The sequence below is a fragment of the Miniopterus natalensis genome, chromosome 6 (genome assembly GCF_054644295.1).
Source record: "Miniopterus natalensis isolate mMinNat1 chromosome 6, mMinNat1.hap1, whole genome shotgun sequence".
NCBI lineage: Eukaryota > Metazoa > Chordata > Mammalia > Chiroptera > Miniopteridae > Miniopterus > Miniopterus natalensis.
Window position 1 is genome coordinate 84,102,833 of NC_142086.1, and position 15,252 is coordinate 84,118,084.

The window sequence follows — 15,252 nt, forward strand, 5'->3', positions numbered from 1 at the left end:
GACTAGAGCTAGGTGGAAAAATATATACATAGATTCATATGAGCCCCCCAAAAGGCAAAATCCCATCAAGCAATCAACCTGAACAGGACTGCACACTTTGTGAAAAGACCATGAGTTATGACAGCAACTTCTTATTAGGTTCTGCAACCCAACTTATAAAACGGACCTCAGTGTAATAACCAGGGTGGTCAGAAAACTAGCTCTAGACAAATCCAGCTCCTGGCCATAAGGCCTACCGGACTCTGGACCACAGACAAAATGAGTTAACTGGATAATACCCTTGGTGAGCAGACATCTTTCCACCCCCAGAAAATTAAGAATTAAGCACTCCAGCCAGGTGACTTAGTAACTGGATCATTGTTCTGTACACCAAAAAGGTTTCAGGTTCAATTCCTGGTTAGGGCACATACCTAGGTTGTAGGTTAAATCCCTAGTCGGGACTAGTACAAGAGGCAAAACTGATCAATGTTTCTCTCTCTCTCTCCCTCCCTCCCTCCCTTCCTTTCTCCCAGTCTCCCCCTTCTTCTCTCTCGGAAAATCAACATATCCTCGGGTGAGGATTTAAAAAAAAAAAAAAAAAAATTAAACCACCACCATTAAGTGCAATCTTAATTAAATCCTCCTTAGGAGGTAAATTAAATGGGGTAACTATGTCAGAGATGCTAGTTATCTCCCAATACCTAGTCTTTCTTTCTCCCTTGTAGTAACACAACTCCAGGTTTTCTCTGAACCCACAAATGTCCAGCTATGGAATGTACTTCTCAGGCTCCCCTGCAGCTGAAGTGATGTGAAAAGAAGTGATATCTGAAACTTCTGGATCTCAATTTTAAAGAGGAAGCTGGCTGTCGCCCACCTTGGCTGTATCCATTCTGAGGGCTGGAATATGGTGAGGCTGACCGCCATGGTAGTAGTAGGGGTAGAGGCAGTCCAACTGCCTATCAGTAGATGAGTGGATAAAAACACTGGTACATTTACACAATGGAATACTACTGGGTCATAAAAAAGAAGGCAATCGTACCCTTTGCGACAGCATGGATGGAGGTAAAGAGTATTATGCTGAGTGAAATAAGCCAGTCAGAGAAAGAAAAGTACCATATGATTTCACTCATATGTGGAATCTGATGAACAAAATAAACTAACAAACAAAATAGAGACAGACTCACAGATACAGAGATTAGACTGATAGCTGTCGGAGGGCTGGGTGAAAAAGGTGAAAGGATTAAGAGGGGAAAAAAAACCCTCATAGACACAGATAACAGTGTAGTGATTACCAGAGGGAGAGGAGGTAGAAGCAGGTACGAGATAAATGGGGGATAAATGGTGATAGAAGGAGACTTGACTTTGGGTGGTGAGCACACGATACAATATACAGATGATGTATTCCAGAATTGTACACCTGAAACCTATATAATGTCATTAACCAGTGTCACCCCAGTAAATTCAATAAAATATTTTTTTTTAATTTTTGAATCAACTTCCAGGTGGCTATCAAAAAAAAAAGCCAACCACCAGATACCACCACATCCTGCTTTATGTATGAACTTTCTGGACTCTTGCCCACAACCAATCCAGGAGTGGGAAATATCTATCCTAGAACTGCCCTCCTCATCTTTCCCCTCCCCCCTTTATTTATGGCCAGTGTAAACTCTTTCAAAACAACTTATATCTTTTTCCCAAAACCCACTAGATAAAAGGGCCCCATCGGCTCTAGGACAGTGGGCATGTTCGTCTCTTCCATTTAGCCCAGATGCTGGTGGTTTAGACTGTATGTCCCAGGACCACCTGGTCCTTTTTCTGGTAGCATATGGCTCAATAAGCCCTTTCTTTCAGGACAACTTTCAGCCTCGAAGGTTTTGTTTAATGTAAGGATGGACTAAATGACCTGGGGAGACTGGAGTAGTGCTTCCCAATAATAACAAAGTGAGGGCCACAAACACAAGCCACACTGGCAGTTTTTCATTTCCTAGCAGCCACATTTAAAAAGTAAAAATAAATAAATAATAAAAATTAAAATAGGTGAAAGTAATTTCACTAACATATTTTAATTTAACCCAAAATATCCAAAAAGAAAAGAAGTCACAAAGGCCAGGAAATAGCACTCATAAGAAAATGAATTTAGCCCAGCCAGCTTAGCTCAGTGGTTGAACTTCGACCTAGGATCCAGGAGATAGAGGTTCCCAGTCCCCAGTCCTGGCACATGCCCCGGTTACCAGCTCTATCCCCAGCAGGGGGTGTGCAGGAGGCAGCGGATCAATAACTCTGTCTCATCACTGATGTTTCTCTCTCTCTCCCTCTCCCTTCCTCTCTCTCTAAAATCAATAAAAACATTTAAAAAATGAAATTATTTTTAAAAAATGAAATTAGTTTTAATTAAGACACACAGTTTCCTTACAATACACAAGTGAAAAGCACGTTACTCACGGTTTCTGAAGAGGAAGATGATCTCTGCAGATTCTCACCTTGCACCCAAACACTCTCTGTCACGAATGCTATGTGTTCGGCTTCATGTATAAGAGGAGAAACAAGAAATAGGGCCCATTTGTTCAAGTCATCAATGGACTGGATAGAGAGAAAGAAAACACACACAGAAAGGATTTAATGTCACTTCAAACCACAACTGCCACTTACCTCAATATCAGGGACATCCCCTTCTCTGTAATTCCAGGCGGGATCTAAATCATGTTATCTGGTGCCCTCCTACAGACCACATTCACCCTGTGTTTATTGGTGAACTGTGGCTACTCAAACAGCTGCAAAATCCCCTCGACGACTCAGGACAGCTTTAACATCTCTAGATACTTGTTATCAAACAATTAATTCTGACTCTGGGCTTATTCCTACTGTTCCTTATTGTTCAGAGTATGTAGGAGCTTTCCAAATGACAACTTGCAGGAACATTTAAAGATGAGGAGGGTCAGAAGTGCATCCCAGTAGGCAGAAGCCCGTTACTAACAGAAGCCTGAAGAACTGTTCTTCCATTTCCTCCAGCTCTTATAGCTTCAAGATTGGTGAGCAGGTTGGGAAAATCACTAATCTCTGCTCTCCTTCCTGAAATCTCTCTAAAAAGACAGCAAATCAGTTTTAAGGCTTTAACCAGTAAAAACAAGACACACCCAGAGCAGAAAGCCTTAGCATCACCACCAAAATACACACACACACACACACACACACACACACACACACAGCGCATTTGAGTCAGACTCCCCAGTGTCCTGAATCAGCTCAAATTTGCCCTTCCTGGGAAGATCAAAAGGTGTTTCCTTGCCCTGGCCGGGTAGCTCCATTAGTGAGAGCATCATCCCAATACACTAAGGTTTTTGGTTCAATCTCACATTAGGGCACATAAAAGAATCAACCAACGAATGCATAAATAACACAAATTGATGTTTTTCTCTCTCTAAAATAAATTAAAAAAAAAAAGTTTCCACCAGGCCTAGTAACCTGGCACATAGTACATGCTTATTACCTGTTGAATTAAATTTGGAAGAGAAAAAAAAACAACTCCTCTATGTGAGTAAATATAATTATCAATATAAGAATTAAAAATAAGCCCTGGCCAGTGTGGCTCAGTTGCTTGCAGTGTTGTCCCATACACAGAAAGGTTGTGGGTCGTGGGTTCGATTCCAGTCTGGACACATACCCAGGTTGTGGGTTCAATCCCGGGTCAGGGTGTGTACGGGAGGCAACCAATTGATGTTTCTCTCACATTGATGTTCCTTTCTCTCTAAAATCAATAAAAACAAATCCTCAGGTGAGGATTAAAAAAGAAAGAATTAAAAACAAAAAACAGATTATCCACTTGACCCCAACAAAGAAAATGTGTGCATTAAACAAAAACCTTAAAATTTTCAGTTTGTATAAAGTATCTTTGATTATACTTATCAATTCTTATGGGACCTTCAATTATAAACATTCCATATGTACGCATCTGACTTAAAATATATAAAGTATAAAGACAATAAAGGCATAAGATTCAGTTCTGTAAAGTTATTTCGGTCCAGGCAAACTGACAAGGTATCCACTGAACCAAATCATCAGCCCCAGGATATTTTAAATCTTAAAATAACAGTAGCTAATCACAAATAAATTGTCAAGTTCCCTAATTGTAGGCCTTAAACATCAAGCTGAAACCCAACAGCCACTAAACACTTCTTCATTCACTGAAATACTGAGTGATTATTACAGATCAAGTGGCAAAGTTAAACAGACCCAGACCCTAGGGAGAAAAAACAAACCAAAAAACTAGAAAGATGAACCGTGATTTAAACACTGAGGGCACAGGGCAGGCCCATCCTATCTAGTCTGGGTGGGTAAGACAGTGATATCTGAGCAAAACTCTGGGGTAAAGTTAACTATGCAAAGAGCCAGGGACACAGAAAGTTACAGAATCCCAAGGTTACAAGTTAGATGCCTGATCAGGGTACATACCCAGGTTTTGGGTCTGATCCTGTCCTAGTAGCGGAGCCAACTCCACGGCAACCAATCGATGTGTCTCTCTCACATCAATCTCTCTGTTTCTCTCTCTCTCCTTCCTCTCTCTCCAGAATCAATAAACATATCCTTAGATGAGCATATTTAAAAAAAAAAAAGTAAAACTGTCTTCCAAGAAAATTAAAGACATTTTACCTCTCAATGTTTTGAATGTTCCAAATTTCCACTCTGAACTAAAAATCCACCCTTCCATTTTCCCCCCGTTTGTCATCTTTCTCAATCAGGGTTCCTTGAGAGAATTAAGCCCTCCTGCCCTCAGGCGTCCACTGTATGTCATGAACTTCACCCCCTGGCATCTAGGTGGTACCAGGTACGCACTCCTCGAGAGATCTGAGACATGGTTACTTATATATTGTGTGCTATAGTAGACTCACAAGGAAGGGCATTTTTTTACTTTGCTAGCAGCACCGTATAATCCCATACCTAAGCATAACCTCAACAAAATATTCAAAACCTGAGACAAGATTTTAATTCCCAGCCGGGTATTATGGTTTTACACACATACAAAAATCTCATTTTAATGTTAAAAATGATCCAACTTTCCAGAAGGAAAAGGCAAGAAACCATGAAATGCAAAAACACTTTGAAATGTTAATGAACAGTATCAGTGAGGTCCATGGAAATGTGCGCAGAACCGCGCGGTGAATCAAGTCCATGTCCAATAGCTGAACGGAAAGAGAACCAATGGTTCCTTTTTACCGAGAGCTGAGGTTCTGCAGAGATTAAAGCACAGCGCCGGCTGAACTTGCAGCCACCAGGCTAAGTCCTGGGCCAAAAAACAAAGATTGTGCAAAACAAACAAAACAGATGCAAAGACAATGGGTGGGGTGCCCTGGCTAGCAAACGACGCAACTGACGGAGGGAGAGCACCGGCCGTTTTTGTCACCTCGGAGATAGGACAGAAAGCTGAGAATCTGCTCGCTCTGAATTCGTGTTCTACCAAACTCCAGGCCACAGTGGAGAGGGTGTCAGGAGGCTAAGTGGGTTCAGCGCCAGTGGCCAGCGCACCGTCACACAGGCACCCGTGCGCCAGGTCGCCTGTCAGTTTCCGGACCTCTGACCCCCGCATCCGGGCCCCCGGCCTGGCGCTCCCGGGACCCCAGCCCGGGGCCTCGGGCCGGCGCGGAGAGCGCTTCCCGGGCTCCCACGGTCCGGGGCTGAGGCGGGCGTCCAGGCGGGCGCTTCCGGCTGGCGCGAGGGAGCCCCCCGGAGGCCCCGCCCCCCGCACGCGCCGCCCGCACGCGCCCCAGCGGGTGCCCGCCCACCTGGCTCTCGCTGACACAGAAGACGCGGCCCCCGCGGCTCAGGCACACGCTGGCGTCCCGGGGCCGCGCGGCCGCGCCGCAGAAGGTGAAGGAGCAGCGCGAGGCGCGCAGCCGCTGCACCGTGATGCGCACGAGCGCGGCCGGCCGGCGCCCCCAGCGCGCCCACAGGTACAAGTAGCACAGCGTGATGAGCATGGCCGGCCGGCCGCGGCGGGGCGCGGTCCCGGGACGCGCCACCTCGCCAGCCCGGCCGGCCCCGCCCCTCCCCCCTCCCGCCTGGCCCCGCCCCCGCCGGCCGGCCGGAAGAGGCGGAGCCACGGGGGGTGGGGACCGCGGAGTAGCGGGGAGGGTGCGAGGGAGCAGGCGGTCCCGGGAGGGGAGGGACGCGCGGGATGATGGAGGGAGGCTGGGCTGGCGCGGGGAGAGGCCGCTTGGGGCGGGTGTGTTGTGATGGAGGGAAATGGGAGGCCGCGGGGGCAGGGGATAAGCAAGTTGAGCACCAGGGGGTAGGCCCCGGGCTGCCTGGCCAGGTCAGGCCCCCCTTCCTTTGCGGGCGGGAGTCTGGTTGAGGAGGGGGCTGTGTATGTTTATAGCTAATTAACCTGCACCGTACGGGGAATCAGTGTGTGCCAACAGACAGCCTGCATCCAGTCCAGCTGGGAAATGAGGTGAGGCCTTGCAAAAAGGATTTTAAGATCATGTAAGTTCATACAATGCAATATTTTTTTTTCCTGTATTGTACATTTTAAAGTAAAGGCAGGAACGAGTTGAAGACAGGGCAGGAGTAAGACAGATGAGCAGTAAAAAAAGGCTGCCTGGTGTTCTTTTACCCGTGAGTCACCAATTTGACTGCGAGCATCCTAAAACCAGTAGAAAAGGGGAAACGTCCATTAGGATCCAGCGCGCTTGTCCCCTAAGAGAAGCATAATTATTCCTGACACGGGCGAGATTTCTCCCACAGGGCCTCATTTTTTCCAAAGGCAATATGTAAATAAGTGTTGGGGACAGGACACTATGGACATCACTCAAAGGGACACCGGAGTTTCATTCGCAAGTAAAGAGCAGTTTCCTCAACTGAGAAGCGCAGCCAAGGTTTTCCCTGCGTGGCTTCCTGTTCTGGCCTTGGCTGTAAGTGGATGGCATACTACAGTGAAAGCAGTCCGGTACACCACTCCCAAGTCTTACTGAATCCAAGGGCAGATTTTTCCAGTGCCCTGACCCTTTATTCATCTGCTTTAAAATAGCAGTATCCCACTTTCAAAACCTCAGACTTCTGGTCAGGTGACCTAGGAAATTCTTCCACTGTACATAGCAAGGCGAGACTTCAAAAGAGAAAGACTCCAAGAGGAAATAACTGGGCTCAAAGAACAAGGTGAGCATCACGGTGGACCAGAAAATTCTGTATTTAAATGCCTTTTTAAAGTCCTATAAATAATTCTTTATAATTATATGATGTAGCTTAGAAACTTATTTTAATTTCATTTTCTTTTTATAAACTTTGATTATTTTCCTACAATTATTTCTTTTGGAAGTTTTACACTTATCAAAAGGACTCAGAGCTCTACACCAGAGTTGCCTATGATTAATACAGATAATAATAAAGGCAAGATGTGAATTTTGACCCAAGAATTAAAAAACGCTTTTACATAAAACCTTAGGAGCTTATATGTAATATGTCATTATTTCTTAATTATATGAAATGCCAAGATAATATCTATCTCCCTGATCTCCTAGCAGTAAAAAATCAACATTGACTGGCAATAGGTCAAGATAATGCCAACTGGAAGAACTCCTTGAATGTATTTGTTATAAATCTTGGTATAATAATATGTGACATTAACTTGGTAAAAAATTGTTACATATATTTTAAAAGAAGAGCTAAGTTTTAAGATAGGAGTGAATCTAGTTAAAATGTATTTGCTAACTGTAAACTGTGCATTCTAATATTATTGAAAAGTAAATAATAGGGCAGAACCGGTTAGTTTGGTGAGAGAGCACAGGTGTATGAATCTTTTCACTATATTTCAAGTGACAGTAGAGGGACTCTGATGAAATGAAACTTACACAGAATATTGTAGACTGAGAAGGCTGATTTCAAAATGGAATGGCGAGCTGGACCTTCCTCCTGCCTCCTCCAGGAAGTCAGTATCTGGAGGTAGCAGGGGACTATGTGCTAAATTCTGCCATCTTCTAAGAGCTTAAAACTATTAGCTTTTAGAATACCAGTACCCTTAAGTTGAAAGCAAAATGAAATAGTGGAACCAAACCCTCCGTCACCTGAGTATGTAGAGCCAGGCTGAATGAGAGATTAGGAGTTACTCCACAGCCTTACTGGGATACTGAGAGCCAAAGGAACTGTACAGAACATCTTGATCTCTATCTCGTAGCTTTAGTGCTCATATTAATACCACATTGTTTTGGAACAATCATATTGTCAAATCTGGTAAAATGGAATTTTATTTTGTTAAAATAGAGTATAGAAATTAAAACCTTTGTGGGAATCTGTAGAAACCCATCAGATTGACAAAGATTCCCATCTCAATCACTAGGATTGTAGTTCAAAAATCTAACCCTCATGGCTCAAAAATCTAACCATTTCCAGTTTTCATCCCTTCTATCTTTTCTGCAGCACTTGCTTTTCTGGCCAAATGAGACATGGCTACAGACACAATGAAAGTACTAACACACCAAACATGGGACAGTGAGACAACCCAGAGAATAGAAATAGCAGGAAGCTGCTACCCATCCCTAAGGAGGTGGAAAGACCTGAGCACCGAGGAGCCAGGGTCACCTGGTGGAAGCTGGAAGTTCACAGATGGTCTCCAACTCCCCCCCTTCCCCCTCCCCAAGCTCTGAAATTCTGGGATCCCAATACATCGACAACACGATTCACTTGACAGTGACTTGATCTGCAGTAATATATTCACCTTCCTATCCCTGGCATTTAGCACTGTGCCAGCACATAGGAGGTGCTCAATAAAAGTTTTGGAAACTGGCTCATACATCCATTTGTAGAGTGAGGTAATACTGTTATCTCTTTTACTCAGCCGCTAGAGAAGTGCTCACAGAATTTTCTTCATTGGGAGCAAATTTATCTTCATCCATTAGAGAAGAGTGGTCCTTTACATCCCAGGCAGAATCTGTTCCCAGTTGGGGGAGGGGAGTCACCATCTGTCCATCTGTGAGCAGTTTCCTGCCCATCAGACAGGGCCTGCTGTTTGGGGCCTTAGTACCAATAAACCAACTACTCATGCACTCAGCAGCCTCAAAAGTCTAAATCACCTCAATGAAGGTGAAGTGAGCTGTAAACAGGTGAACCCTGCTTGCTCTAAGTACATTGCTGTCTTCCTACTGATCCTGTTCAATTACCTGAACTAAGGTCTCACTTTTAAAAGGCCAGTTATGGAGATCAAATAAATGAATGTGGAAATTGACTACAACCTTTACAACCAAAGTGAGATAAAAACATTAGCAGCTGCGCACACCCCAACTCCCACCCGGCCTCTGCAGCAGCCCAGGGTGGAGCCTGTGAGCTGCAGTTTCCATAGTGAAGCAAGAGGTCACAGTATGGAGTCAGGCATTCTGGGTTCCAATATTCCCCGGCCCCAGACTCCACACATATGCACACACGAATGCATTTAGTGACCGTGGGCAGGTGCCTCTGTTTCCACAGCTTGGGAATTAGAGCATCCACAAGGTGCCAGTGGAGGGTGAGCATATAGCGTTGATTATACCCAATTAGAATTGCGCCAAGGTGATTTCATGGTTGTGCAAACGTCATAGTGTGCACTTAACACACTTTATGGTACAGCCCATTGCTCCCAGGCCTGTACAGCATGTCACTGTATAAAACAACACGAGATTAAACCAAGCACAAGAGAAAATGATGCAATCGAGATGCAGCAAACATGAGATTTATGAGGCTGCTACCGGCAAAACATGGCTTACTGTTTATAGCAAACATTTTTCTTTGTAAGTAGAACACTAAAATAAAAAGTATAGCATAGTAAATACATGAACCAGTAACATAGTCAATATCATTATGAAGTAGTATGTTCCATACATAATTGCATGTGCTATACTTTTATACGACTGGCAGCTCAGTAGGTGTGTGTACACCAGCATCACCACAAACACCTGAGTATATATTATGACTGCTGCAATGTTATGACAGCTAACATCACTAGACTATAGGAATTTTTCAGCTCCATTGTAATTTTATGGGACCACCATCACATATGTGCTCCGTTGTGGACCAAAACATCATTATGCATGACTGGTGCCTGTTCTGATCCAGAAACAGCCACCTGTACAACGTCAACAGGAAGAGAAGGGTAAGGCAATTTCACCCTCACAAGAACTCTAGGGAGTGGATACTATTTCCTCCTTTTAACAGCACAGGAAACTCAGACTCTCAGGTCCACACAAAGCAGGGCTCCTTTCCAGTAGATCCCACAATGCCTTTCTCAGGCACAGAAAAGCATGTATGCCTACAAATATTCTTCAACTGGTCAGTCATGGTGCCTGAAGTCTATGCCACCTGAAATACAACTTCAGGTTATGTCACCTCCCAATGAAATGAGATTTAAACTGAAATCAGTGTCAAGTCCTGGGCTGCTGCTTTGAATGGTGTCTATCACATTAACTAGAAAATTCAGAGTAGGACCATGCCATGTAGGACAGAGGGCAAAAATATTCAGTTGTATATGAACTGCAGCCCCATAAGTTGCTGAGTGGAATCCTGGACAGAGCATATTTGGAACAAAGACCACAGGGACAAGCAGAGGGTAAGGATTGTTAGGCAGAGTGCCCTGGCAGTGGGTGTAACCAAAGCACACAGGAAGATAGCTATGGAAAAACAGACTCCACCTACGAGTTACAAACACTGCAGTAACGCCGAGCACAGAGGCCTTCTCTCCTTGTGGCCAAAAGTTCCATGAAAAGGGGCAGATGAGTTGTAGGACAACTTAATTTTCTCTTCCCCTTCCACCAACCTGAACATTTTCTCTTTGGAACTGTCACTTCCATGCTTATGAAAAGCCAATTTACTGCTTAAGGAAAACAAAAAGTCATACCTATTACAAAACCTTTGCTACTGGAAATTTCATGGGTCTGGCAAGAAGCCTGGTGGAAAGAAGCAGTGGGAGCACCGAGGCATTCTGTGCAGCCCCGTCCACAGCTTTGCCTCCCCACGGCCCACAGCTTTGCTTCCCCGCTGCTGTCACTGAACGTGTGTTTCCCCGGAGGCACCAGGGCTGAGAATCCAGAAAGGGGTCCCACGAAGCGGTGGTGCCCCTGTTGATGTCCCTCGCTTTGCAGGTCAAACCGTGACTTTTAAAATGTTTATGCAAACCCCACTTCTTAGCCCCAAAAGCATTGCAGGCAGCTTATTGTAACAGTAAACCCGGTGAAATACGAAAAGAAATGAAGCAGCAACTCAGTAACCGCAGGCCTAAGCGCGTCGCGTGTGTGAGACGGTCAGGCCTAGGGGGAGAGCCCCTCCCGGGGAGCCGGGAGCGCAGCGCCGCGCCGACGCGCCGCCCGGGAGGGTCCAGCCCCGCTCGGACACCTCGAACCCGGGAAAACAAGGCCAGACGCGCGGGCCGCGACAGCTACTCCTCTCTATAAATGTCTCCCCAGGAGGGCAAAGCAGCGGGATCAAAGAAGAGCCGGGGAGAGTCGGGCCTTTCCCAGGAGCCCCGCCGGGCGGCGCGCCCGCGCCCGCGGAGCCTCGGCCCCGCTGCCCCGCCGGACGCGGCCCCGGGAGCCATCGGCGCCGCACGTACCTGTGGGCCCACCCCGGCCGCGGTCCCGGCCTCCGGTCCCCGGCCTCCGGCCTCCGAGCCCCGCCGCTGCTCCCGCGCCGAGTGGGCGGCGCCGCGGGAATGCGCCCGAAGGGGGCGGGGCGTCGTCGCCTAGGACCGAGCAGGTGGCGGCGGGGGCGTGGGAAACAGACCGTGGGAAAGGCCGGATCCGGACGGCCCTCGGCGGGGCCCCCGAGGGGGCGCAACCCCGACTTCTGGCCACGCCCCAGCCCGCTCTGTCCCCGCCGGACACACTGGCTCGGACGCCTGGCTCGGCCGGAGTAACCCCTCGCCGCCCCGTCCGCGTGGGGCCGGAGCACTGCCTCGGCCCGCGCAGCCGCGCCCGCCCCGTCCAGGCCCGCCGGACTGTCACGCGGCCCCTCCTCCCGAGGCGCGCGACCCGGCGGGGCGAGGCCCCTTCCAAGCCCGCTGCGGAACGCTCGCCCATCCCATTGTTTGTACCACGTGTCTGCCTTCCCTCCGCACACACTCACGCACTCGCACACACACACACGTACACACACTCACACGCACACACATTCACACGCACACGCACTCACACATTCACACACTCGCACAGTTACACTCGCACACTCACGCACACGTACACACTCGCGCGCGCGCACTTGCACACGCATTCACACTCACACACTCACACTCACACACCCCAGGGGCAGGGGCAGGGGCAGGGGCAGGGGCAGGGGCAGGGGCAGGGGCAGGATCTGTCTTTGTTCCTGGCACACTGTGAAAGTGGCTGAAGATTTTGCTCAGTGAGAGAGAAAAGAAGCCAAACTGAGGGCTCCTGACGGTGCTCGCGGGCGGTGCAGAGCGTGGGTTACTCGTGATTGCTTTCCCCGAGCTGCTCCTCCTCGCGTTACAATAACTGATCTTCCTTCGCTGAGGACCCACCAGGTTTCCAGGGCTACCCCAAGGAGTCCTAATGTTCAGCACAGCCATTTCAGGCAAGGATGGGGGCTTCCTCCCGTCTGGGGGGCTAGGGGGTCCTAGTTCTGTGCTGGGACCCAGACCCACACGTGGTGTCCACTGGAGACAAGTGGGGAGACTCAGCGTTTGGGGAAAGGAATCATGCCTGACCCTGGGGGCAGGTGCTTACCCATGGGCTACAAAGTACCCCAGGTCTAAGGAAACCTCGAGTTGAGATCTCCCATCACTGCTGAGGTTTCTGTAAATCGGGGGGGATTCAGGGGTGATCATAAACGTCTTCAATTACACGGTTTTTGATGGCTGCAAAATATTCCGAGTTTGCAGAACGCTGCTGCTATTGGGCTGTTTTCCCCCATGTTTGCTGTCATGATGTCGAAGTGGACAGGCCTATACAGAACTTTTTAGCCGCCGTTCCGGTAATCGTTTCAGATGTGTTCCTATACTCCTGTAAGTCAGGGATCTGAACCCTGCTAAGACTATCGAAACGTAAGGCCAGACTTCTTGTCTCAAATGTTGTATGGCTTCATCTTCTTGCAGAAGAGCGAGGGCTTATTTTTAGCACACCCTTGTCAGTATCAAGTTCTACAGTACAAGTGTCTTAAAATCTTTGCTATTTTGATTAATGAAAAATGGTGTCTGACTTTAAAAGATTCATTTTCTGTTCTTTTGAATTACTAGAAACACTTATTTTTTTTCCCCAATTGTCTTACTGGCCATTTGCATTTCTTCATCTATTAATTATCTATTCATATCCATTGCTATTTTTCAGTTTTGGTGTTAGTATTTTCCTTAATGATTTTATGGGTTCTTTATATGTTAAGGATATATATATATTAACGACATTAGCCTAGGATATTAGTCTGTAGCTGTGATATTCGTGGCGTATTTTTAATCCTAGTTTATCATTTGCCTTTTGGCCTCATTTAAGATGGCTCTTGTACCATTTTAAAGTTTTAATTAAATAAAACCCCTCAATTTTTTCTTTTATGACTTCTTCCATTGATTTCATGTTTAGAAAGTGTCCCCTAATTTCCCAAACGATAACTATTCCCTAATACTTATAATTTTTAAGTGGTTACATTTCAGGTTAACCATTACCTTGAAGGCCTCTTCCACCTGTAAAATTTTGTGGTTTCCTGATTTTCTCTGCATTGCTGTTTTTAAATGCAACATACAAAAACAGTAGATAGCAGTGAATTTTTAACTACATTCAGTAGAGTTTCTGTAACCTGGATATAAGGTAAGAAGTCTGGTGATAAAATGAACACTGCGCACCTGCCCGATTTGAAAACTAGAACCCTGCCAAGACCTCTGTAGTCCTCATTGAGTCCATGTCCCTGGCTCCACAATCTCAAGTTTACATTGATCATTTCTTTGCTTTAAAAATCTCAAATTCAGCCCAGCCGGGTGTGGCTCAGCGGTTGAGCATCGACCTAGGATCCAGGCGATCGGGGTTCGATTCCCTGTCAGGGCACATGCCCGGGTTGCGGGCTTGATCCCCAGTCGGGGGCGTGCAGGAGGGAGTCGATCAATGACTCTCTCATTACTGATGTTTCTATCTCTCTCCCTCTCCTTTCTTCTCTCTGAAATCAATAAAGATATACATAAATAAATAAATAAATAAATACCTCAAATGCAGATGAATGCATTTCTACACAGTACATTGTTTTGCTTTTTAGCTTTATAAAAATAATACTATTCAATAAGTAAACTTCTTCCATCAATAAATGAGTGGATAAAAAGTAGTGGTATATATATATATACACACACAATGGAATATTACTCAGCCATAAAAAAAGAATGAAATCTTACCATTTGTGACAGCATGGATGGACCTAGAGGGTTTTATGCTTAAGTGGAAAAAGACAAATACCACATGATTTCACTTATATGTGGATTATAAAGAAAAAAATAAATGAAAAACAGAAAAAGTAAACTTCTGAGCCTTGCATTTTTTCTGGGCCGAGTTTCTAAGTTTCACACATGTAACTGTGCACAGCTGCTTTTTGCTCATTTCCTTACTCTGTAGCGTTCCATAGTATGACCGCACCATAATCTGTTTTGCCATTGTTTGCTGATGACACTGAATAACTGCAGCTTGCCGCCTGAACATCCCCTTCTTATCTCCAGGGCCCACAGGCAGGTGCTTCTCTGGGTGTGCACCTGGGAGAGGAATTACTGAACCGCCCTAGAGTTCAGTGTTAAAAGATAATGCTAAACCATTTTCCAAAGCAGAGATACCAATTTACACTCCCGTTGCCAGTGGTTTATTTGTTTCCAATTCAATGCCTTTGAGGCCAAACACTTTTTCTTTTAAATTTTACATTTATACTGATTTTCACAACTGCCTCGGGGAATTATGAGGTTCTGAAACACAAAATTTCACACTGTGGTTGTTCATCAGGAGAATCCTCTAGAGGCAATGAGCCAGTTAATCACAAGGCTGTTATTGTCCAATGTCTAAATTTAGGTCATGGTGGCTTGGATTAGACCCAGGAGTCCTAGGACAACCGCAGGGGTATTACTAACCCGAAAAGGCTGCTGTAAGCTTGGTGTGGGGAGTTTTCCTAGTAATACGAGAGAGACCTTTGCACAATAGCTGGCGCAGCTGCTCTCATAATCTCCTGCTATTTGTAGTCTATGCCCTCACCTCCCACGTTACATACAGCCTTCTATTTAAATCAGCCACTCTTGAATTTATACTCCCTTCTTCAGGCCACAAAAACACTTATGCTTTCTGATTTGGT

The 15,252-nt window shown here is 46.1% G+C and overlaps 1 protein-coding gene across 3 annotated transcripts in view; it reads right to left on the reverse strand.

Annotated features, from left to right (window-relative positions):
- Positions 1-11,560, reverse strand: part of HLCS (holocarboxylase synthetase) — a 154,957-nt gene extending 143,397 nt beyond the window's left edge. The window contains exons 1-2 of one of the 3 annotated variants that reach the window (XM_087818402.1): positions 11,543-11,560; positions 2,422-2,559 (exon numbers count right to left, since the gene is read on the reverse strand). Coding sequence is in view for 1 of the 3 variants with exons in the window: in XM_087818401.1 (XP_087674527.1) it covers positions 2,422-2,559; positions 5,757-5,951 (333 nt within the window). In the remaining 2 variants the exon portion in view is untranslated. Of the gene's footprint in view, positions 1-2,421; positions 2,560-5,377; positions 5,437-5,756; positions 5,973-11,542 lie in introns of those variants that run through there. The other 2 variants (XM_087818401.1, XM_016220627.2) reach the window with 2 other exon arrangements.
- Positions 11,561-15,252: the final 3,692 nt, after the last annotated feature.